The following is a 27,200-nucleotide window of genomic DNA, read 5'->3' as shown; positions in this document are numbered from 1 at the left end:
TCAAGTTAATGGAATACGAGTTTGCGCTCCCAAAACCTCCAAAGGTCATTTTGTGAATGGACAATCATGTTGTGGCTGAAGAACTGCGTCATGATAGATGAGTATGTTGGAAGTCCTGGCGTTAACTGGAAGTGACCACAAGTCAATCACGAACCAGTAGGATAATCTTGATAATAAACACCACGTAACACTCATATCAATATACCTTTATTATTATTATTATTATATTAGCAGAACTGAACTGTTGGTCAATATTTGATATCAATATACCAATCAATTTGCTAAAGAGGATTGGCATGCAGCATATAAGAACCAGTTTTATTTCAATTGCCATTTTTAGATGAACAGACTACAAACCAGGAATCCGAAGTGGTGGAACTAAACGAACCAAACAATCATGATAATTGTAGTCGTCGAATCAGTGATAAATAAGGGGTAACCCTTTTCGCTATAATATGCTGAGCAGGTAAGAATATCATACATATAGTATCATGACTTCTCTTTACTTTCCACCAACATCTTGTCGATTTTCATTATCTAAATCAATATATTATTGAAAAATAACACTTTGATGTTTTGCAAAAGTTCATTCTACAAATCATATACTTTGAAAATTTGCTTGATTCATTGTTGTTAATGAGTTATGTATACGTTTTACAAAAGTGTTGTTGCTTCAACCCTCTCTACAACATAACTCAATTTAGAACCACAGGACCTACAAAAGTATATCTGTGATATTTGAATTCTTCTACACGCTTATACGTTTGAGGTTTTGACAAAAACCAATCACAGGTTCCTATTTTCCACTAGATCTCACACAGCTTTTATGATGATATGCGTTCAACCGTGTAGTATAATCACAGACTGCAAAGAGGCTAGACTCGCTGTGCTTGGAAACATATCTGTGTATTCTGATGTATCGAGGTGGAAACTGTGCATCTGCAGATGCATTTATAAGAGAATCGTTTTTGTAGCCAAACCTTTTCATATGTGGGGGTAGTGTGGGGAGTGGTGGACCAGTGGGGAGTTTTGGTGTCATTAAATATTAATGAAGAGTTGATTTGCGGGGTCATTGGCATGCATTAAACCTGTTCAATAATTAAATTGGTCATATGAATAAGTGTCAGATGGCGTGTTATGAAGAGAATGTAAGATCATCATTCTGTTCAAAACACGCCATCTGACACTCATTCATATGACCAATTTAATTATTGAACAGGTTTAATGCATGCCAATGACCCCGCAAATCAACTCTTCATTTATATTTAATGAGATATTAAAGATATTATCATATGATCTGCAGCATACTGCCAGTGATATGTTGTACGTTAATTACAAAGCACGTACTATTTCCTCGCAACCTTCTGTCCGGTGGTTATAATATAAAATAGATCATCAACTATGCCGCATGCATGACATCATTATTAGATGCGTACCCTTCAAGGGTCGCGGCGTCGACGCACATACCACACATAGAAGCCCCTTAACATTAATGCTGCTTTTTCCCACCTTACAACCGTATGTCATTTGATGTGATATTTTGACAGAGCGTATGTGTAGTCATCACTGATCAAGTCAGGAAATAAATATGGAATAAAATGGCAGCCACGGACACACACGTACAAAGATGAAGACATATAAAGCGATGAGTTATGGACCGACCTGCCCGTGTTATCTTCAGTAGATGACGGCATTGCCGTGTTTGGATTTATACGTAGGATAGGCGTATCGCAGTCACCATTTTTTTGTAATTTATAATATCTTCGACTTAAGCTATATAAGGTGGGTATTTTATGATTATATGTAATGTAGCCATTTGTTGTAACTGTTCTAAAACGATTTATGTTATATTTTGTTAAACAGACCCATTTTGAAGCACGCTTTATCACCGTGTGTATGTGTGCATATTACATCGCATTGTTTGTATGTATATGTGTGTGTTGTCAGGTTAGGACATGCATGGATTTAGTCAAATATGAATTAAAGCAGCAAGAAGCACATATACACAGGCAAATCACAAGAATCAGATGGTATAAACAGTCATTTAAACCGCGTCATTTTCAATTATGCTATTATAATAAGGCCAAGAGGTTTATTCCCTCAATATCAATCATCGTATTACAATAAATCGGGATTTTTAACGCGTCCACAATGTCGTATGTCGAATGATACTGTGAACAAGTTCTTCATAATCGTACCAAATAGAAAATATGGTAGTTGTAGTGACGTTTCTCTGATAATTTAAAACTTGCCGTTATAAAAGCAAATGACAATTATTCTAATATTAATACGATATATAATACAGCTGTGTTCAGAAAATAGTAGCCATACTGTTATTTCCATATGCCTGAAGTGTTTTTGCTGTCTTTTTTGTTGTTATTGTTGTTTGTGGTGTTGACGATACTTTGTTTTTTAAAACCAAGACATTGTTGCTATCTTCAGTAGATAGTAATGTTCATTCCAGAAACAATATTGTCATTTTTAAGGTTTTTAAAAGCTTTTTTAGAGTAATACATTGTTGCTATCTCCAGGAGATAGTAATGTTCATTCCAGAAAAAATATTGCCATTTTTAAGGTTTTTTAAAAGCTTTTTTAGAGTAATACATTGTTGCTATCTCCAGTAGATATAGATAGTAATGTTTATTCCAGAAAAAATATTGTCGTTTTTAAGGTTTTTTAAAAGCTTTTTAGAATAAGACATTGTTGCTATCTCCAGTAGATAGCAATGCTTATGCCAGAAAAAATATTGTAATTTTTAAGGTTTTTAAAATTGCTTTTTTTTTTAGAGTAAGACATTTTTGCTATCTCCAGTAGATAGCAATGTTTATTCAGAAAAATATTGTCGTTTTAAGGTTTTTAAAAGCTTTTCATGAGTAAGACATTTTTGCTATCTCCAGTAGATAGCAATAATGTTTACATTTCAGAAAAATCCTTTACCACGTTTTTTAGAGGTTGTTTTTAAGACGTCGTTATTATCTTCAGTAGATATCAATAATATATATTTATTTCAGAAAAATCTATCGTAATTTTTTTAGACGATATTTTTTTTCAGAGTAACAGATTGTTGCTATCTTTAGTAGCCCTAGATAGCAATACTTTAGTAGATAGCAATATTGTTTATTTATTTCAGAAAAATCTATTATCACGTTTTTAGTTTGTTGTTGATGTTATTTTAGAGTAAAGAGATTGTTGCTATCTTCAGTAGATAGCAACAATGTTAATTAATTTCAGACAAATATAATATCACTTTTTTTTTTTTTTTTGTTTTTTAGAATAAGACGACGGTGTTATCTTCATTAGATATAGCAAAAACATCTATAGGCTATATATATATATATTTAAGAAAAATCTATTTTTTAGTTGTTGTTTTAGAGTAATACATTGTTACTATCTCCAGTAGATAGCAATAACAAAATATTTATTTATATTTAATAAATATTCTCATTTCACTTTTGAGTTGTTGCTGCACAGTTGTTTTAGAATAAGACTTATGCTATATCCAGTAGAAAGAAAGTAAAAAGAAAGAGAGAAACAAAGAAAGAAAGAAAAAAAGAAAGAAAGAAAGAATGAAAAAAAAAAAAAAAAAAAGAAAGAAAGAAAGAAAGAAAGAAAAAAAAAAGAAAGAAAGAAAGAAAGAAAGAAAAGAAAGAAAGAAAGAAAGAAAGAAAGAAAGAAAGAAAGAAAGAAAGAAAGAAAGAAAGAAAGAAAGAAAGAAAGAAAGAAAGAAAGAAAGAAAAAAAAAAAAGTACAATGACTCAGTATTCGATTTATTTCCCGATTCGATTATAAATTGCCTGTCACACAGAAAAAAAGCAGATGGATAGAATCAAGTGAAGCAAATGTCAATAAAGTCCATTAGCTAAAACATTGCGAAACAACAGTGATTCTACTAGAATGAATAGATGACATCAAATATAAATTACGATAACACACTTGCATTATGGTACTGTTCCTCATTGACCATTGCAAATCGCCAGTTTAACTAATATTTGTAACATTAAAGTCATAATGTACGATCTTATAATATGAATTTGGTTATTTTTTTCAAACCTTTGGCCATTTTTTTGGCATATTTGTAATGTTTACACATGTCACAACTTGCACCTAAATGGAATCAGCCAAATTTCTTGTGTTTGTATGTAAACAGAGCACTGAGTTCGACATAAAGTCATAATTCAAAGAATTATGACTTTATGTCCTCCCATAGAACTGCGTGTTGAACGGCCAAAATAACAAGCAGTGTTTCTTTCACTTTACCTCGTTATTTCAGCTCAAAATTAACAGAAACCATTCCCGATAATTATTACTAGTATTATTTCAGCATTTTGAGTATATAATGACAAATTTAAAATTTGAAGGAAATCGTACATTAAGCCTTTAAGGAATATTATTTTGTATACATGTAGGCTATTTAGTGATTTAAACAACCTGTGTAAAATCACAGTCTTTCATAAGGCACATTTCCAATTAAGGGTTCGTACATCCTCGGATTTAAGAGAGAAAGTCCTACTCATCAATTAGGGTCTACGTGAAATGGACTGAGTTAATGTATTCAATCTAGCTTTACATAATATTCGCCCGAGATGCTTACATGGCGTAGAATGCATGATTCTGAAGTGTTTTGATCGGCATAACGTCAGTGTACTGATTTTATCATTGCGCAATGTTGTGTTTTAAGACAAAACTGAACACCGATAGAAAGAAACTGGCAATGTTCTAAAAAGAATTTATAGCCAGATTCTTAAATTCTGTCTTTAAGGGATCGTATAGCAACGTTTGCATAGTATTTTTTGTGGGACATGCGAGCATATCAGACACATCATATTGCATTCTGAATGTCCTTCTGATATCAACTAATTTTTTTTTTACATTCGCAAATTTTATGGCAAATTATTAAAAATTGACATAAATTTTGACATTTAACAATCCTCGAAGTAAACTTTATAAATATAATGGTATGTACTTAAAGTGTATGTAGCTGGAATGAAAAGCCGTCCATCGGTTGAAAATTTTGACCTTTCGTATATTGAAGATACACATTTTCCCAAAAAGAACTAAAAACATTTAGGTCTTTTGGTGGAAATGTATATTTTCAACGTATATATCTTTACATTTACAAAGTTAACTTCGAGGACTGTTAAATATCACAATTTTTGATATTTAGGCCTAACAGTTTTTATTTTGACAAAAATAAAAAAATATAATTTTTTATTATATCGCAAATTTCACAAAATCAAAAATTATTTGATTTCAGTTCAGAAGGACATTTCTCGTATTCAGAATGCAAAATGCAATTTGATGTGTCTAATATGCTCTCAGGTCCCACGAAAATGCTGTGCAATCGTTACTATCCGATTCCTTAAAATCACTTTAATTTAATGGAATCAACTAAGGCATAGAAGAATATAATGCCAGGAATGCGTGACCATGAAAATTGAGTAAATTATTGACAAAGCTGTTTTATTTGAAGCGAACTTGAATCAATGTTGGCTATTGCAATGGGAATAATATCATTGGAACTGCATGATCTGTTAGTGTGTTTATTACTTGTTATAAAACATGTTGTGTTTCCATGGTGCAGCTGCTTTATTTTTAGATTCTTTGTATCTTAAAAAACAAAACGTGGAATTGTTCTGAGATGAAATTCAGTGTATGAGTAAATTTCATCACAAATTAAAGTTTTGGATCATCAGTTTGAAGTCCTTTTATGTATGAACTTGCTATCTACCGAAGATAAGCTTGAAAATGTTGCTAGTCTGGGCTTGTACGTAATTATATATGGTTAAGATCACATAAGAATGGATCACTAATGGGTGAGGATATGGTTTATATTGTTAATTTGAATATAATATTTCAAATTATACGCTTTTCCAATTGGTATTTGTAACACACAACAAATAACCGTACAGCTTTTGCTACGATTTCATCACGCTGTATATATCTCCTACGTTATAACGTTTGAAGCCAATAACTACTCCTTGCACTATAAATCAGTTAACGTTATACTGTATACTGTCAAATGAAGTATTATACTGTCGGTGTTCAATATTAAACAAAAACCTTGAAAACGGTGAAATGTCTTGCCAAACCGTTCGTATCATATGAAACGTAAAATAGGCCTATATAGGCTATTCGCTATATCACAATAAGGGCGCCGCCAGCGGCTTGCGATGTAATCGTGATGTATCATGGGAAAAGGTCGACATCCAAGTCCGCGCAATACGAATATTACCATGCTATTACATAGGAACACGTGACAATATTTTTTAATTTGTCAAAATAAAGGTGTTACACGCGAATCGATACTCAATAATACTTAATAATGTGATTTGAAATGGGCACAATTAATTTTTTCTCTATCGATTTGCGTGTAATACCGTTATATTGACAAACTAAAAAATATTGTCACGTGTTCCTATGTAATAGCATGGTAACACACCACTCCACGCCATACATAAATTCTGCCAGTCACATTTCCCCAATATGAAATTTTTTTAAAGTAAAATTTTAATTTTAATTTTACTTCATTAAAGTTTGGCGGAGGCGGGGTTCGAACTCACGGCGGCGGACTGCTTTGGATACACTATGAACCCAGCGCCTTAGACCACTCGGCCACTTGTCTTCTTGGAATTTATTTGAAACTTATTTGAAGATATAATCGCAACTTCAACATAGGCCTACCACGTGACAAGCAAAGGCAGAAAACGTACCATATTTTGGAATTTTATTTGCCTAAAAACATTTATGTGTATTATTAGCGCTCAATTATTGTTAACTGCGTGTTTTATACAAAAAAAATCCAATAATAAACATGTAATTGGGCGTCTGTATGGACAATACATTATATCGATTTTGACACGTGCTTGTGTCTCAGTACATTTCCATGGTCAGTAAAATACTATAGAGGAAAACCTACCATTTTCTTGTATACACGTTCGATGTTTTATCAATTACATAAAAAATCCATTTTAGACCCCAAATGTTTTTTTCAGGAAATAAAAGATTAGATTACCATAAAAACGAAACAGTAATCTTTTGCCGGGTCTAATGTAATATTCACATAGGATTTTCAACGTTTTTTCTATCCTTATTTTTGCTCAATTAAACAAATATTTTGGCGTATATAAAATGAAATAAAATTCTCTGCTTCTTAAACGACATCAAATGTGCCACAATTGGGTATCACGAATCGTTATATATGATGTGCAGTTAATATTCATATTTTCTTTTATACAGAGGATGCTTCAGTTTTGACAGGAAAAATATTTTCTTGAAAACCCTCTCACTCGGTTATTTTAAAAGGTAACCACGCTTCCCTAGAATGTGCAATAAATTAGCATTAAAATTTTTCTTATTCTAACAGCAAGCGTTTCTAGAATGTATTATGGCGAAATGTGGTGTAGCATGGTAATATTCGTATTGCGCGGACTTGGATGTCGACATTTTCCCATGATACATCACGATTACATCGCAAACCGCTGGCGGCGCCCTTATTGTGAATAGCGAGAATTATATAGGCTATGAAATGCTGATGACATTTCTTACTGTATCAATTTGAGAAATGCGTTTATTTAATTCAAATACAAAATGATGAATTTTCTTGTTATCTATATTCTATTGTGTCTTAAATCTTTTAGCTGTTTAACTATTTTGTTTCAAAAACATGTCTTTTATGTTGTATTTTGGCTAGTAGGCCTATAATGGAAATCTGAAATCGTTCCTTTTTTGAAAAATTTCCCAAGTTTTGTTGGGTTTTTGCTTGCAAATTCAGAAACACTCTTTGCATTTGCAGTATTTATAAGACTACAAGCAAGAAAGTCATAACCTTCTTAGCATCATTCTTCCAAAACTATAAGACTATAATAGAGCTATAGGCTTACATTATGATCGATTGGCTACATTTAATTTGCTATCTTCATGATCTTCTGTAGATAAAAATTGCACTTCAATTATTTTAGAATATAGGTTTATACTTTAAACCATACACGACACTCTGTGACATGATTGTTCGATGTCTAAACATAAATGTCTGCCATTCTGTCCTCCCATAGCATATCTGTCTGTCCGCCCATATCTGTCCATATGTCTGTCACATACATATACACCTTCATTTTTTGTTCTGTTGTGTGTATGTCTTTCATGCCTATCTATCTGCACAAGCATACATTTTGTCGGCGTTCGGTATTTTATATACCAGAATTACATATGTAGCCTAAGTTAAAGCAGGACCTGGTTACAGCATAAATGTCACCAAAGAAGGATGACTCATATGCCTGCCTAGCTGTCCTAACGTGAATACACTCAAATCAGGGACAACCTCCTTACGTATAGCTACGTAGTGTACCCTGAATATTCTACATTATACTGAATATATAAAATATAAATGTAGTTTGACTCATACAAATAGACTATCTATTCCCATGCATGCAAACCTGTTGGTTAGGAATTCGTTTAACCCGGCGACAGGTTGATAGTTAAAAACCTGGTTATAGGTTGAAAACCTGGTTAGGCTACAGGTTAAGAACTTGGTTACAGATTAAAAACCTGGTTACGGGTTGATATAGTCTTAAGGATCATTATTCCAAAAACCCGATAACTTTAATATAGTTATAAACCATAATTATTATCCTAACACTAAACTTCACCATATCAAGCCCTAATCCTAAACCCTAATAATCTTAACCTATAACTGAGGCTAATCCTAGGATAACACTATCCCTAACACGAACCCTAAAGCTATACTGCTAACCCTAATCCTAACCTATGCCCTAAATCCTAGCTTTGTGGTTTATTCTTTAAATCGTACACAACACTCTGTCTGAACAAATAATCTTAAACCTTTTTAGACTTTTGGGGCTAATGGCCTGTTCCCCACCCCCACCCCACCCCAAAAATAAAACCATGAAAACCCCCATTGGTTAGAGCCAGTATATAACTCCAGAATCATTGCCAGAACTTAATAATTGTATAGACATTTAATTCAGATGAGTTGAATGGCAAGGAGGCGTTAAATGGCAATAGACAGGCCTACATCATTATACACGTGCTAACATCTGGTATAGCATGTAACATAATCCAAAATGGATCATATTTGTACATCCTTTCAAAATTATCATACTTATATGTACCCCTTTAGCTTAAAGAGTGTGGGGGTGCGTTTGTAGGGGTCGTGTGAGGGATTGGGAGGGGGAGTGTATGAGTTTCAGGGCTAATATAAATGTTGTGTCAAGAAACACACAAGTGTCTACAGCAATGTAGTTTTACCACTTCTCGGGAGCCCAGTTTGAAACCAGTCACAACTTACCATTTCATATATTATTTTGAAATATTTGTGTTTATTTGATGCTATGTTAATTTCACAAATCTTTAAATAATTCCTCTTTTCTTGTTTGTTTTGTTTCTTTATCTCTTATCTGTTAAATCATATTTTTCCAGACTAAAGCCCGGTTTAATCACTTCCCTGTGTTATAAGTATTCATCTTACCGTGTAAATACCTCAACAGATGTGTCAGTAATGGTGTTAGTTAATCCTATATTAAAAACAACGAAATATATCTGGATATTTTAAGGTACATTCTTTTACGAAATAATGCAAAATATAATATACAGCTGGCGTTTTTTAATTTTATATGATTTTATATATTCATTTTGATTTGTAATCAATTAATTAGTTTATTGAGTGTATATATCCATTTATTTATTATATTTAGTTATTTATTTTTATGTTATTTGCTTACGTACGTGAAGATTTCAATCATTCGATCTTCTCCAGCGTGCCTCTGCGGCTCAATCGGTTACTCGGAGCGCCGTGTTATCACACCACTCCACGCCATACATAAATTCTCCCAGTCACATTTCCCCAATATGAAACTTAAAAAAAGTTAAATTTTAATTTTAATTTTACTTCTTTTAAAGTTTGGCAGAGGCGGGGTTCGAACTCACGGCGCACATTATTTCTTATGTTATTTTTTTATGACGATCTTCCCTTCATTTATTCGTTCCTTAACCCCTTCCTTGCTTACGTAATACATTATATAATTGCTTGCTTTCTTACTTGATCGTTATACGGTCGCTCAATGCAAAAACACCCTTGGGTCCGGATAGGACCACTAAATGCTCAAACTAAATGCCTATAATCATAACCATAATGGTCTATATGGAAAGAAAAGAGAAACACTCATTGGAATCTCGTTTTTTTCCTGCCATCCTTGTTTCTTTTAAATACTAAGGACCGTGGAAACCAGCCTTTATATTTAGGCCTTTTGGGCTAACTGGTGCTATCAGCCATGCTTTTAATATTGTATTTTATATGTTTAAAAAAAGCTATGCACAAGTCATAGTGTAACGTTATTTCAGACATATACTGGGTTTTTTTTTTTTTTCTATTTATGGGCTGTGTGTTGCTGCGGTTTTGTTGCAAATGCTTTTTATTGTATTTATATAAGTGGTGATTATGTTTTAATAAATTAGCATTAATGCGTCACCAAAATAGGCCTAATGACATCCAACTTCTTTTTGAAAAGTGCTGCGCCCTTCATACTTCCGTCACTTAAACATGAGAGCACATCCCAAGTTAGAAAGCATAATTCACTTCGTCATGTTCGTGACTCACTCACCATGGGCATGTTTACAGCAAGGGTGTATTTTGGAGTGTTGCTGAAGTTAATGACGCTCATGAATTTAGAAATACAAGTTAAAATCTGAATATAGGCCTGAGATTAGAATAGGTATATCCAGATAAAGTTATCAAAACTAAAAATTTAAAACCAAAAAGAAACTTGATACTTAACCTCGGAATTGCAAGTTGTATATACCCCAACTCCGCCTCCCTTCTGCATACAAAATGATGCGGGTTCTATAATATAGGGACGGAGATGAGCCCCGGAAGCTCGTAAGTTTTTAGACCCTTCGCCTTTGAGAGCTTTCCTGCGCACAAAAAAATGCTTCTTTAAAAACGTTAAACGTGCAGTGGTTTTGGTCAAAACGTTTTAAGCACATTTAGGCTCTATGTAGGGTTATATAAAGGTCACGAATACGTTAAAACCATAGACTCACTGTATTCAGACCTATGTTTAAACGTTTTATATGAAAACATACTACAATGACATTTTAGAAAAGTGTTATCAAATGTTACTGTCAAATAGCCTATGTTTTGGCAAACATTTTTTGCAAAATATTTTGTCCAAAAAACAACAACATTATGTTAGAATGTTTAGCAGCTAGTTTTCAAAAATGTTTTTGAATGTTATTAAAACGTTTTATACCCTTTATATAACCCGACATTTAAAAGTTTTCTGTAAAATGTTTTGTGTTTGCTGCATGGGATTACCCATTTACTTATTGTATTGGCAAAAGGAAGCTTCATAACAAACACCCTTTTAATCTATTTTAGTATAATGTCCAAATTTTATTTATTACCCCACACATATTTGGGACCCTCCTTCCAAAGAAAATTACAGCCCCAAAAATACGCATGTTCATTTGACGTATTCCTGCGCACTTTGAACTTGTTACTCATATCTGTTATCAAGATTATGAAGATCTACATGTATATAGGCGAAGCTCCAAATTCCAAAATATCATTCAGCTTAAAAAATGGCTGCCTCTCGCGATACTTATACTTTTCTAATTGATTGAATAAAATTAATATTCATGATGCATTTCAAAATATTAATCAAACCGATAACAATGAATTAAAAGTTGCTGGCAACAGGTGCACATTGCAATTTGAACAAAATATTAATTTATTTTGTAATTTAAAGCATCAAATTGTAAAAATTACATATGGCAGACATGTTTTGTTTTGCACTATACACTAATACACGTTTCCTGGAGTTGAAGCCTCCATGTAAACATATGATGTCATATAAAAACATAATATCGAATATACCTAAGTTGAAAGTCAGATTGGGAAAATATCTGCACTGGGATATTACAGGATCGACTTAACTTTTGGTAAAAATGAAATTGCTTACTTGGGTACGCCCTGGGGTAAGTATTTTTGTATAATGTTGTACGGTACTCCTCTATTTCACCGGTTGTGCATTCCGCTCCAAACCATAGTCGAATCATTGTCGATGTCGTCACTGTAGAGTTGATGTCAAAGAATGACGATTGGATGTTGCGTTCAATAGCAATTTATAGCCCAGTATTATTTTGCTTTACGGTATAGGGCTTATACATGTTATAGTAAAATCATCAATATTTAAGTGTTTCACTTTCAGTTTACTTGACTTTTTTTCAGATGCGTAATGGGTTGGGTGACGGCAAAGTGTAGACATCCTCTCAGTAGGAATTGTGCCACTTGATGGACGCGTGCGAAATGAGAATATATAGGCCATATTGCTTTTGCTTGCAAGTCACGCTGACTCGAAACTCTTATCTTGAGACCATTCAGAAACGCACAAGTGGCCAAAACATTTTTGAATTACTTTGCCAGACACTATATCATATGAAACAAAACATGTCTACCTCATGAACAAGATGCATAATGCCAATGCCGCAACATTAAACAGTCCAGTCCGACTGCCTGCACAGGAAACATTGCCGGGCCTGGCACCATGTTGCCTGTTAAATATAGTGATACTGCGATACCACTTCGAACATTAGTTCTTCTCGACATTCTTACAAGATGGGCAGAAGAAACTTGCAGCTGTAGAGTCACAATTTATTTGCGACTTCTTATAAACCATGTAGAATGTCGAATATGTTAAAGAGCGGCCCGAAAAACATTATAACATCAATATTGGTGTCATAACGCAGCCGGCAGATGTTGCGTCTTTCTGATGATTTCCGCTACCTTTTGCGCACACCCCATTAGACTACCGACGGTGAAAGACCATAGACGCCGCGTTTATCGCAGCGGATGAAAGAATACATCAGGCTGTTCACAAACTTCCCTTCAGCCACTCTGATGAGGATCTTCAAAATACCACTCCGACATATACTTCATCTACTCTGCTTGTTCGATAACCCAAATTCGTTAACGGAACTTGACAAATTTGAAACGATACTACACGTAGTCCTTCCGCAGTAACTGACTATCTGTTCAGAATTATGGGTAACAGTGTATAAAATTCCGTGATATTAAAGAATGCCCATACTTTTACCAGTGTATATTTGGACAGGATTCGTCAAAATACAGTGATTGTTATACGTCAATTTACAAAATAGTTTTTTTATAATAGTAATTTTATAATCCAAAACGATCTTGACGCCTTGCAAGAATGGGAAAGGAAATGGCTTATGGAGTTTCACCCCGAGAAATGGCAACTTCTTCGCATTACCAAACGCCGCAAGCTAGTGAGTTTCACATATTCTATCCATGACCATCCTCTGGAGAATTACTATAGGTGTTGAATTCACTGACAACTTATCCTGGAACAGACAAGCAGACTGCACCAGCAAGAAAGGCATGAAATCCCTTGGTTTCCTACGGCGCAACTTGATGTTGTCCTCGTGACGTGAAGACCCGTTGCTACAACACATTTGTCAGACCAGTTGTTGAGTACCGTATGCCAGCTGCGTATGGTATCCTACCACCAAGAGAAATATCACCAAGGTCGAGTCTGTGCAACGCATTGCTGTCCAGTATGCCATGAACGACTTTTCCCGTGAAAGTTGCGTTACATCCATGCTGAATAACCTCGGATGGAAATCTCTACAACAACGAAGAGCAATCTCCAAAGCCATCATGATGTATCGAATCGTCAACCATCTCATTGACATTCCTGGCAGCCAGCTGATACCTTCAAAAACCACCATGGCAACTCTCAGAGGTTCCATGTTCCATTCTCCCGCACAGCTTTACTGCAAGGCTCTTTCTTCCCCGACACTATCCGTCTGTGGAATTCATTGTCCCAGGAAGTTGTTGAGTCACCAACCCTAGACGTCTTCAAGTCCAGAGAGTGTGTGGCGTCTCCTTCACCTAACCAGTCCACTTTCAAGTCATTTTTTTAGATGAAAATTCACCTTGTATTATTGTTTTGGATCAGCACCAGTCCTTGTCTGCACTTACTTGAATATACCACAACTAATGTGCGAGTATACTCCAGGGGTCCAGGGGTGGGGGGGGGTTCTTGCACACTATTGTTAGAAGAAGATGATAGTTATAACGCTTACCTTTAAATTACTCTTGTGCGTGTTTTTTACATTAAATGTCGACGCAGTTTATTTTCTATTTTCAAAGCTATATGTACTTGCACAGTCTGTGATATCTGAGGTTTAGCGACAAGGATGATAAATCGGCCGAAGTCTCCTTGTTGATAAAAGCTATCATTTCATTTTTACTTACCAATTGTTCTTTCTTCTTGTTCGTCCATGCAGGTAGACCTGAGGTATGTCTAGAAGACCCAGTACCAAGAAGTCCCGGGCACCGAGACAAGCCTCGACGATGGACAGCCGTTCTCCATCTCGAACATCTTCAGGTAGAGGTCTTCACGAGCGACTCTCAAAATCAACTCCCGTATCACCCGTCCATAGCGCCCAATCATCTCTAAACAGGCGTGCATATCGTAGTACGCGACCATCAAGTGCCACTACAACTCCACCAGGATCCCCAGCCGGATCCGGTTCATCGGGTGGTGGGGTGCTATCTCCTCCGCTGAGTTCATATCGACGCAATAATCGTCGTCCAAATTCTCCTGGAGCACGCTCTAGCACGTCTACAAACAGTTCGGGTAGTACAGACTCAAGAGCTGCCCCACGAGCAGGCGCAATGTTGCAAAAACTAGCCGAGTTTAAAGACGATGATCGGCACGTGGATCTGATTCTGAATTTTCCACAAGGTGAAATTAGGTGTCACCGCATTGTGCTTGCGGCGAGCAGTCAATACTTCTGTGATATGTTAGCTCACACAGGGCCAACCGCGCGACAAGAAATCATCAAAATGAGCGGTGTTGATATGCACGTTGTAGGTGCCTTAGTGGACTATGCTTACACATCAGTGATAACAGTTGGTCGAGATAGGATAAAAACATTATTAGAAGCAGCTACTTTGTTTGGATTCCAATCAATCAGGGATGCTTGTATTGCCGAAATTGATCGTCGGTCACGAAGGAAGACTAGACCACGATCTACAAGCAGACAGCGAGATATAAACGGGATCGAAGGCGGTCCTCTCAACGGAAGTGGAGTACATTCCAATCGTCTACGTGAACGCTCCCATAGCTCGACCCCTCCTCCAAGATTCACGAACACTCCACCACCTATGTCCCCGCCTCTTACCCCACCTGTGACACCACCCGTCTCTCCTCCCAAAGCTGCCATTACCACTGGCACAGCTGATCGAGATTCGTCTTCCGATCTTGACCCACGTGATACGTCGTTTGGATCGACCGGTCGGGTGTCCATCTCAGATGCTGATCATTCGGCCTTAGAAGACAGTGTCCCTGAAGGGTCAGACACAAAGGGACTCTCTCCAAGTGTGGTCGGCATACCATCTCCGGTAAGCACGAATCGGCCACGATTACCCGACGCTGACGGGGCCGCTGGTGGAGATAGTAGTGGATCCGACAGCTTCCGCTCAAGCCCCGGGACAAGCGTTTGTTCCATTGAAATCAAGACCAGATTTGTGTTCCATGACACCAAGCATGCATCTCGTGCTATGAGACAGTGTAACTTTCTTCGTAAAGAAGGCAGATTGATAGACGCTGTGCTCCATACACGGACTAAATGTTTCCCTTGCCATCGCGTCATCATCGAAGCTGCAAGTGAATATCTTGCGGGCCTCTTTGCTGCAGAAGAGGTTGACCAGGAGAAAGTTATGGACATTCACATCAAAAAAATATCGGCAGAAGTGATGCAGAAACTGATGACATTTATGTATTTGGGTAAAGTTCTGGTTGCCGAAAGAGAGGCAGAAAAAGTGATGCGGGCGGCGCAAAGATTTGGGTTGGCTGGTCTCGCAGATGGATGTCGCTCGTTGCTTCCAACAGAACATGGTAATACAAGTAGGGCGAGTAGTACGGCTCACAGCACCGGACTGAGTTCTACCGAGGGGTTGGACAACGTGGCCTCTAGTCCACCTGTATAACTGGGGAATATTACCGGTATCTTAATAGTAGGATAAAATATAATATTTATTGCCAAAATATAATATTGCAGGACTTCGTTTATTCGCGACGCACGCTTCTAGAGCTATATAACATGTTGCACGTACAGGCTAGCAGTTTTAGACTCATTGAGTAGTTGGTATATAGAAGACGTGACTAGACGGAGTATTATGGTAATTATTTGACTATTTTAAAATGTGATGACTGCGAAATATACGTGTAACTTCTTCGACGATATAAATATATACATTATACAAAGATATATACAAAGATAATACATATATGTATTGTACAGAATTATATTTGTGAAAACGATGACTGTGAACTGAGTATTTTGCAAACCGTATAGTCAAACTAATACAAAGGGATTCGGACGTGAACGGTTTGAAGTTATATGTTATTTGTCAGTATATATGGTGATCACAACTGGTTTACGCTATCTGTGTTTGGAACCACGATCAAAATGATCACAACACAAAGTCAATGGGTTGCTGTGTGCAAAAGCGTGAACCAGTAACTAAACTCACTGCGACGGCGAATTTGGCTAGTCCAGTTGAAATCCATACCCCCCGATTGAAAACATGACCTTAATCTCACACAGGGGGTGTGAATTATTTTCAAATGGAATCGCCCATTCAGGTTAACCCATTTGAAATTCACACTCTGTGTGGGAGATTAAAGCCATGTCTTAAGGGACGGTGTATGTGGTCACTCTTCGGGATGAGTTCCAATAATGTTATAATCTACTGTCGTGGGTTGACTTATATATTGAGACTTGTGCTGACTATAGTTTGTATAAAGCTTGTAAGTTCAAACGTAGATTATAAGTAAGTTGTGGGAGCATGTGATTTCAAGAATATACTCCAATTCACCATACTTAGCAAACTTGTTACCAGTTGACTCCTTCATTTTTCTTGGAATTGTACAAATAGAACTACGTTCATCAGTTGAAACTAATATAACTAATTAAACATTTTGCTAGGCAAATCCAATAAAAAGTAACTCACAACTTTAGCTTTCGCCATCTGGGCTGATGGCTTGATCACAAGTGTCTTGGTCCACTGCTTTTCCCGCGAAACGGCTTGTTGACATTTCCCGGAAGTGATGTTGTTTTTGTTTTGAGCAGTGGATCGTATACGTGATCGAGAGAGACGATACCTTCGTCGCGGTTGATTGCTTTGGCCCCCTTTTTGCGGATTTGGATGGCTTCCCTTATTCTTCTGGTGAATGCGTTTGAGTCCCTGTCAAGTACTGTTGCCCCTTCCCATTCAATGACGTGATTTCCTGAGCGATGTGGTCAGTAATGGCTGATTTGTGTTGCTCAGAAGCCGGCTCAGAAGTTGATTCTTTTCGGTTTGCTCTTGTGAATTTTCTTTCGGGTATTGTTTCAGAGTCTTTCGTGTGTTCTTTGAGTCTTGTCCCAAACTGTCTTCCTGTCTCCCCTACGTAGGACTTGTCACACCCTTTACACGGGATATTGTAGACAACGTCACTTGTCTGCTCTATGTCCTTCTTGTCCTTAGGGTGGACTAGAAGGCTTTTAAGCGTGTTGGTAGGCCGCATCGCCGTGGAGATGTTGTGTTTTTTTAATATTCTTTGCAGCCTCTCTGCCACGCCTTCCACGTGGGGTATGACCACCATTCCTTTTGATGGTGTGTCGTCCTTCTTTTTCTCTCTCACTTTCGGTTGCTTGTCCTTCACTTGCTGTTTAACTCTATCCAAAGACCATTTTGGATAGCCACACTCTGCTAGCGCTGTTCTGATCTTTATTTCCTCCTCTTTCTTGTCTTCTTCCTCTGTCACGATGTTATCCATCCTATCCATAAGTGTCCGTATTACCCCAAGTTTTTGGTGAAGGGGGTGCTGCGACTGAAAATTCAGATACTGGTCCGTATGCGTTTTCTTTCGATAAACCAGCAGCTTCAAGGACCCGTCTTCTTTGCGGACGATTAATGTGTCCAGAAAAGGGATACCCGGATTTTACCCTGATCCTCCTCTTCAAAGGTGAATTTAATATTCCCAGTCGGGTCGACGGAATTTAAATGGTCAGTGAGTTTTTGAGTGCTATCCTTCTGTATGATCTCCAACACATCATCCACATATCTTCTCCAGATCTTTGGTTTACAATCAAGGGGCGCTGTGGCAACTGCTTCTTTCTCTAACCACTCCATGAATAAATTGGCGACGATAGCACTGACTGGGCTGCCCATGGCAGCTCCGAAAATCTGGCGGTAGTTCTGTCCCCGAAAACTGAAATATGTTGTGGTGAGAACGAAGCTGAGAAGTTGGATGATGTCTTCAGCATTCAATTTGGTTCTGTCCTTGAGAGTGTTGTCACTTTCAAGCCTGGCTTTAATGACGTCCAGTGATTTGTCAATTGGGGTGTTCGTGAAGAGCGATACGACGTCATGGGAGTTCAAAATATCACCATCGTCTATCATCACGGCTGTCATCTCTTCTGCTAAGGCTTTGGAATTTACCATATGATGTTCAGAGGTACCGACTAAAGGTGCAAGTATTTCTGCGAGGGCTTTTGATGTCTGATACGCAATAGAGCCGGTGTAGTCAACTATTGGTCTGATAGGATTACCAGGTTTATGTATCTTGGTAGTGCAATACATCCTGGGGGTATTCTCTGCTGCATGTTGGGTAAAGCAACCTGTATTGCCCCTCATTGGTCTTGTCCTCAGTCCTAAGCCTCTTCAGAATCTCGACAAGCTTTCTTTTGTAAGAGGGGTAGCCTTAGGATGTTAGGTGTGATGGTATGAAAATATTAACCTTATTGGAGTAAGTCAGGAGGAGGGGGGGGGGGCTGTGGATCACGAAGTGCACATTTAGGGTGTTTAATATCATTAGAACCCGACTGCTACAACTTTTACCCGTTGTTATACGTGCTCATAACACAAAAAAGAACAGAAATTAATTGTTGATATACATGCATGCTATGTATAAACATTGTAGACACGAGGTGTCTACTATTTTGAATGTTAGGTTGGTCCACTATAAGATGACAATTTTGATGTTCATAATGCGGCGAACGATTGGTTTTTGACCAATGAGGTAACGTGTGTTTCCCAACGCAACAAAAACGCTCTACCGCATTGGTTAAAAACTATTCGTTCGTCGCTCAGCGACTGAAATACAACTAGTGATATATTAACTTTCTGTGAGACTGAGGATATTATCGTACACGCATGAGTATGCATCCATGTTGTTATCTACTGATGATTTTGACTTGTAGTGTGATTTATGAAACAACAAATTCCGCTTACTACCCGGCAAACACGAAACGTTTTTAAAACATTTTAAACAGGTTATATTTTGGGTTTTTCGTTTTTCGTTTTGGTAAAAACGTTTTAATAACAATAAATGTCGGGTTATAGGCTATAAAGGACATGAAAACTTTTAAAAAGCTTTTGTATGAAAACACACTACAAAAATATTTTCAAAATGTTATAGCAAAACATTTTGGAAACATTTTTGGCCAAATATTTTGACAACGCTTAAATAGCATGATGTTAGAATATTTTGCAGTGCGTTATCAAAAATGTTTTTGAATGTTATGAAAACGTTCTATACCCGTTCTATAACCCGACATTTAAACGTTTTCTGGCAACCTTTTCCGAATAATGTCGAAAACGATTTGGTTTAAAGGTCCATTCAGTGATTTGCTCATCAGGAAAATCGTAAGAATCAACTAAATTCATCAAAACTGTCACTGTCAGAGATGTGTTTATATTTGAAAAACATTTTTGTGTTTGCTGGGAATCGTCAAGTAAAACGGTAATGGAATGTTATTTTATCTTCAAGATTATACATCATGTAATATAAGACCATTCCTCACGCACTTTCTGATTTCAGCTTATACATATTTGGCATTGTGACTATTTCATTCTCAATATTTGGCTTTATGACTATTTGATTCGAAATATTTGGCTTTATGACTATTTCATTATATAAATATTTAGCATTATAACAATTTCATTGTAAATTTGTTACTAATATTATGAAAAATTTGATTATATAAATATTTGGCATTGTGACGATTTGATTATAAATATGTGGCATAATAATTATGACGATTTCATTGTTTTATCTGCGCTGCTTTGAAGTAAATATATATTAACTGTATATTCATATAGACGTAATAATATTGTAAGTTAAGAAAATGTACTGGTAATATTATATTACACATTTAACAGACAACTAAGTATATTGGTCATTATTTTCTTGTGTGCAACATATTGACAAGTTATTCGATTGCATAATTGGACAAAAGATTAATTAAATTGGCAGCTGGTATACAGTTGCGTCGCAATATATTGTTGTCACTTGTCACCGTATATTTTTTAATATACTTTTTTGTTTGTTTGTTTGTATAGTTTTTCACTGTTCAGCAAAGGCTTCATGATGCACATATTATAGCTACAACTAGTACCCAGAAAGCTTCAATCAGCAAGTGACATTTCAGTTCCGTTAGGGACTGTGCAATAATTATGAGCCCCCCCGGTAAAATTTTCAAATGGCATGCCAAAAATTGCTCCCCCTTTAGGCCTACCAAATATTGCTTGTCCCCCTTCTCGGCATGCCAAAAATTCTTTAGAGCATGTTATTAAAAAGGAGTCCCGTAAATATGTGCCAAGAATTGCTTGCCCCTCTCGGCCTGCCAAAAATTGCTTGCCCCCTCTCGGCCTGCCAAATATCTTTGCCCCCTCCCCCGGGCTCATAATTATTGCACAGCCCGTTAGTGTATGTCTATTGGCCCCAATTTGTAACCAAGTTTTCAAAATTTCAATGTATTGTTTATTCTAATTTGTTTTCATTTATATAAATGCATATAATTAATCATCTGTTGTAGACATATAATTTATTATACAGCTCTAATATAACCACGGATATTAACACTCCTTTGCAGCTCTTTGCCGACTGATGGGAATAGGGCTCTACACTCTCAAATCTACATCATCAAGTTTATCTCTCAAAATGAACCATGTGAGTGCACCATCCTTTGAAGAATGTACACAGACTACATGTACATATGTAGCTTCCAGACAGTTACGATAAGAGTAGGGTTCTCACATGAATGATCCATTCTGGTCCCGGAATTTGTTCAATCAATCAAAATCCACATTAGGTTTTCACAATAGTGAGTGCATTTGCACTGCAATAGACAAAAGAGAGAGGATCTGGTGTTCATAGTCAAGGTTAGATATTGATGACCCACTACTGATGCAATTTTTGTGCTTCAAGTAATATAGGAGGGTATGTAGTTTTAGGTCTAGCTCAAAATAAAACATTAAATATTCCAAAAACATTTTTGAAAACTAGATGCAATACATCTTACACAATGTTATTAAAGAGTTGACAAAAATTTGTATACAAAAATCTTTGCTAAAACATTTTATAATTACAGTTTGGCAACTTTTTAAAATGTGTTTTCATATAAAACGTTTTGAAAAACATTTTTATGACCTTTATATAATTTTAACGTTATCAAAATGCTTGAATAAAACCATAATAACACGTTTATAACGTTTAAAAAACACACACAAATGTCCTTCAAAAAAGGACATTTTTGTGTTTACTGGGCAGTGTTCATGACCTATTGAAGATTCTATCATAATAGTTTTCTTCTAATCACTACAAGGTTTTATGGACCATGGCGATACAGATTTCTAGCCTGTTTAAAACGATCATCAATCATACAAAAAAGCAGGTTTATATTTCATTTGAGTAAATGCACATGCCTATTTATAAGCGATTATAGTGAGGCATTTCAAGTTGACAATTTTGTTATTCGTTTACTAAATTTATTTCTAAGAAACAACATAAAAATCTTTGTTCAATAATGTGTGCAATATTACAGTATCAAATACAAAAATAAACAAAACTAGAGTCAACAGATTCTGAGTACAAGCCGCCGCAGTTGACCTTTGACCCCTAAACTTTGACCTTTGGAGTCATAAATATTATTATATTTTTAACATGTTTAGAATGTCGTAAGAATAATTCCTGTTGAATTTGAGCTCGATTGGACCAATTTCGAAATGTGACCTTTGACCCCTATAACTTGACCCTTGGGTCACGGATGGGGTCAACTGCTCTTGCATTGTGCTTAGGAAGTCATAAGAAAGATTCCTGGTGAATTTCAGCTTAATCGTGACGAAAACATGGATTTTGATTTTTTAAAAATTTTTATTGACCTTTTGACCCCTTAATGACCTTTGACTTCAATGGAAAAAAAACCTTACGTACACCGACAAAATGTATTGTTCCAATTTTAATAAAAAAATTTCACTATGTTTAGTTGTTGAGATAAAAATTCTTAAAGTTATTTAGCTAAAAACAGAAAGTGACCCCTTAATGACCTTTGACCCCCAAAATAAAAATACCATGCATACATCAGGTAGCACTGATTCATGTATGATGGTTATATTACTCTGGTCTGTTTACATTTTGAGATAAAATTTTTTTGAACATTTTTGGTTTTTGACCGGAAGTAACCCCTTAATGACCTTTGACCCCAAACCTGTAGGCATCCTAAAGACCCTGGCTAGTAGCAATGCATGTGTGCTAATGGCTACTCTCTGCTATATATTTTGTAAAGACAGTGATTTTTTGAATATTTTTAGCTTTCAGACCGGAAATGACCCCCTTAATGACCTTTGACCTCAATTCTTTTTAGGAAGTTTTAAGCACTGCCACATGTTGATTCATATGCTTGAGTCACATGATCATTGCATGAAATTTGTGGAAGGAGTAGCATTTTTTGTGAAATCAACATTTTTGACCATAAGGTCAAGGTCAAAGGTCACAGCCAGGTCAAAGTCAAATGGAAGGTTTTGCCTAACCCAGTGGTCATTTGGGTCACATATGGTTGAAATCTGTCAATGCCTGGCGGAGCTAGAGCATTTTGATTGGTTGCCAGAAGAAAGAAAGAAGAAGAAAGAAGAATTGGAAGAAGACAGAACAAGCCGACGTTCGTCGTCGGCTTGTAAAAATATTATTTACATGATGTTGAACGTCCTACTCAGTAGAGATTATATGTTTATCAAGGCATCAATTTACAAAAAAAGGTTTTTGGCTGTCCTGTATTTAGAACCCTCATGAAAAAATGGTTAAAATTGGAAGAACCCTAATTGGTTAGTCTGGCATTATTGTTCTTTCTTGCTTCTTTGTAGAACCATAAAGGTTCTACATACTGGACAGCTCAAGAACCTTTGTAGGGTCTAATTAGAACTTTTTTCCAAGAGTGTCTCCTGATTCACAGATATATCTAATACAAGAAAAGAAACTCTGATGAAGAGTGGTGCATTTAAGATTACATACAACAAGAACTAGCAACCCAGCATTTTGGGTGTGTATATACTATAATTTTCAACTACCGGTACTATTAAAGGGCAATCAATAAGTCTGTATAACAAGATACATTTGAGTTTTCACCTTCATCGGTAACAGATTCCATAATGACCTTCTGGTAGTACCTTAACTGCACAGTAATGTTGTGAAGGAAAAAGCTTTCAAATGAAACCAATTCATTACTCCGGAAACAAAGTAACATACCTTGTTCTACAAACTTATTGACCACCCGTTGCATGTGACATGATCCGACCTAATCAGACTACAGTCAGCAATTAAGGATGTCATCATGAGTAAGTACTGGGCTAGCAACTTTGGTCAGAATGGACCAGATCAAGTCACATGTACTAATGCATTTGTTGACAAGGTTATTGAATACTTCATCATCACAGAGCTTCATTTTGATTCTTCATGGATACCTGCCAACATTGGGAAGACAATAACCTGGATACCTGAGGTAAGCCTCATCAAATTCATCCGAAGATAAATTTTAAGAGCAACTTCCCTGTACTGAGTGGCTGCTTTGCTACATAGTACAACCATGGGCCATGACAGTTAGCCAGGCAGCTTCCCCCTTAGCTACACCACTGTGCCATGGCTGCAACCCCATCGGCTCTAAGAGAATTATACAAGAATCTGGCCCCAGGCTCAGACTAGTTTAGAGATACATTGTATCCAGAGAAGATGTAAAGAAAGGAGGGAGAATGGAATTATATTCTTGAGATAATCCCGTAGGTAATCCTGTCGCAACTATTCATAGTCCTTTATTCTCAAGTAGTTATGTATCTACTTGAAAGTAGCCTTTGATGTGATGTGTGTTGCCGACTACGGTTGATTAATTTTCACTCCAGAATTGAAACCATATCCAATGTTTCTATAGAGAATCCCTTGAAAGTATGACATGTGTGTGTTAAGTACCTGATGTTGCTCTGAAGGGATACCACACGTGGATACTATAAGAAAGAAATGTAGTTTTGTAAAGATTCCAAAAAAATCCGCCCATTTTGGAACATATATTAATTATTTAGGAGAGTGTTTTAGGATTTTGTTAGAAAAGGGATGATTTTTGATCATGTTTATTTTATTGTTTTATGTATTTTCCTGTAATTTCCTGCAAACCTAATAAAGATATTTTGATAATTAAAAATAGTCTGTATCATAAATCGTAGAGGTTAAAAGAGTCAACAAGCGTGCACAATTATTATTTGCCATGGAACTTCGGTCATATTTTATTTGAAATAAACTGGATGTTAGGATCTGCATGTATGGTATCCATAGTATTGATGATATACAGACACTGACCTTTCTCTAAAACTAGTAAGCAGCAACTTGTGTATCACACCCGTCATGGGTTCGAACCCTTTTGTTGTATTTTATTGTTAAACCTTAATAGCGTGATTGCTTTTGAATGAGCGGCAACACACATATTTTGTTTGAGGATAGCTGGATCCTTTTCTTAACATCTTCTCTGATTGTATCATACCAGTGGTAATTAACTGACAAGGCTTCTATAAATTCTTAAAATGAGCATTTCCAGATCAGAACCCACAGAAACATGAATGAAGATGAGTGATACATAAGTGAAATATTCCAATTCAGAATTCACACATATTTAAGTTTTTAATGGAAATAATTATGCAGGTTTTGCTATGATTTAAACAAAAACATGACCGGCTGACACTCTACCTCAGTCAGGTGTTTAACAAACAAGAATTTTGTTCTTGGCCTTAGCCTCAACAAGTGAACTGCCCCTCATTTTGCGAGTGACAAAATAATTTGACACTTCTTAAAACTCTCCTATTGTACTTCACAAAAGCTTTCGAAAATGATGCAAGTCTTATAAATAAATACAAACAGTATATAAAACATCTTTCAGTTTAATACAAAATTCTACAGTGATTTACAAATGTACAAAACACTTTTTCTACAGTATGACTTCTAAATTTACAAAACACTTTTTGCTTTTTTATGCAAAAATTCTAGAGTGTGACTTACAAATTTACAAAACACTTGATTGTTTTATACAAAATGTTACAGTGTGACTTATAAATTTACAAAACTCCTTAGATTTTTTATACAAAATACTACAATGTGAAATTTCCCATGGTCCTGTCATGGATTATTTTCATTCAAACTGATCATGATAGTATGTATAAGGAAACAATTATGATACTCCCATTTTTTTTGGGGGGTACTTTTTGGACGGGGTGCGAGGCTCCAGACTTGACCATGGACAGATACCCATGTCTCAAGGATTTTCTCAAAAATATTGACCCATGTCTAAGGATTTTTTTTCTGGAGGCTAAAATATCACAAAAATCTGAAAAACCTGATTTAAAAAAAAAATAATGTTCAGCTAAATTTAATCAATTTGTCCCCAAAATGGCCTATTTTAGCAAATAAAAAAATGTCTAAGGGTTTATGTCAAAAACGGACCTGTCTAAGAAATTTCCAGCAAAAAATAGGGACCCATGTCGGAGGATTTTTTGTTTTTGCAAGAGAGCGATCAACTGGAAAAACCGCACCTTACACACCTAAATCAGACTCCATTGGGGGGAACTGAACAACCTACCCCCCTACTTTCAATGTGCTGCACACGCCATTGTTCTTTCATGCTTCTTTCCAGTATCTATGTTCAATATGTGAAGCTAGGCTTAAATTTCAAATGAATTTTTAATATAGTATTATGAGTTTTTTGTTCTGCCAAAAATCATACCTCAAAAATAGGAACAGAAAATGTAAGGCTGTGACATTGTGACAAGTCGGTTAGTCTTTTGTAATCTCAGTCCAAAATAAACTGGTCTTAGAAATAAATATAGCAATTTTCAATTGCCCCATTTACAAACAGACACAAAAATCATCACTATCATTTACAAATCATGAATGATGCATGACCGCTAGTTGTAATTAAATCTCAAAAATAAAACATTAAGTACGTTAAATAAACAGCAAAAAAAAAACGAGTATATTTTTTTCAATACTAGGAAATACAATGTCATAAAATAATACATGATAATGTGAGAACATCCTTTGTTATATTTATTTGTTTTGGCTGAGATCAGAGGTAATAGGGTGCTGAATCAGAAGAAATTCCAAGCGCATAAATGCTTAATAAAAGGGATTGCCATCATGATCATAGCAAAACTTTGTGTCCTTGTCCTTTTTTGGTTTTCAGAGGGCAGAGAAGATATCTATCACTTCCCACAATGCATTTCTTCCATTTCAATTTTCTGTACAGATTTACTATCTACTTCAACCTGGGTCGATAGTAACGAAATGTACCTCAATGAACAGAGCACATCCAGATCTTCCAAAATATGTTTATTTTTTTTTTACTATCGACCCATGTTTAGCCAGTCTATTCTCAACATGAAAACAAAGGGAACCTGTACAAAGTAATAGGAGTGTCATTTGATGTAATGAGGTAATGTTGCAAAGGATTCTGGGAAGGGTAAGATACCTTCTTTAGTATACGGGTAATGGCCTTGATATGTACAATCAAATCAAATCATATGATGTTTGACCAACCGTAGCAATCCACATACAATACTATTAAATCTTTTATTTTGGATCTGCTTCTTTTTAGTATTTCAATGTATATTTCTGATTGAATCACCCCATTCAGGTAGCCCCCATTTGAAATTCACACTCCCTGTATGGAAGATTAAGGTCATGTCTTCCATAGGGGGTGTATGGATTTCAACTGGAGTAGCCCAGAATAACATGATTTATATCTAGGTACCACTGAAAATGTACTATTGTATAACAGGTTATTTTAATTCGTGGGTT

At 36.1% G+C, this 27,200-nt stretch overlaps 1 protein-coding gene across 2 annotated transcripts; it reads left to right on the top strand.

Annotated features, from left to right (window-relative positions):
• The first annotated feature begins 1,356 nt into the window (after positions 1-1,356).
• LOC140155439 (uncharacterized) lies at positions 1,357-17,364 on the top strand. 2 transcript variants are annotated; one of them, XM_072178293.1, is made up of 2 exons: positions 1,357-1,782; positions 14,326-17,364. In XM_072178293.1, the coding sequence occupies exon 2, from the start codon at positions 14,339-14,341 to the stop codon at positions 16,031-16,033; it is 1,695 nt and encodes a 564-aa protein (XP_072034394.1). In that variant the 5' UTR covers positions 1,357-1,782; positions 14,326-14,338; the 3' UTR covers positions 16,034-17,364. The 2 variants fall into 2 exon arrangements, with proteins under 2 accessions (XP_072034394.1, XP_072034396.1); XM_072178295.1 differs by lacking the exon at positions 1,357-1,782 and adding an exon at positions 11,882-11,991.
• Positions 17,365-27,200: the final 9,836 nt, after the last annotated feature.

This window comes from Amphiura filiformis, chromosome 6 (assembly GCF_039555335.1).
Source record: "Amphiura filiformis chromosome 6, Afil_fr2py, whole genome shotgun sequence".
NCBI classification, from domain to species: domain Eukaryota; kingdom Metazoa; phylum Echinodermata; class Ophiuroidea; order Amphilepidida; family Amphiuridae; genus Amphiura; species Amphiura filiformis.
Note: the sequence above shows the minus strand (reverse complement) of the source record. Positions and strands in the feature narration are given on the sequence as shown.

Excerpts from the sequence above, each read along its gene's own strand:
- LOC140155439 (XM_072178293.1), top strand. The coding sequence starts at position 14,339 with ATGTCTAGAAGACCCAGTACCAAGAAGTCCCGGGCACCGAGACAAGCC.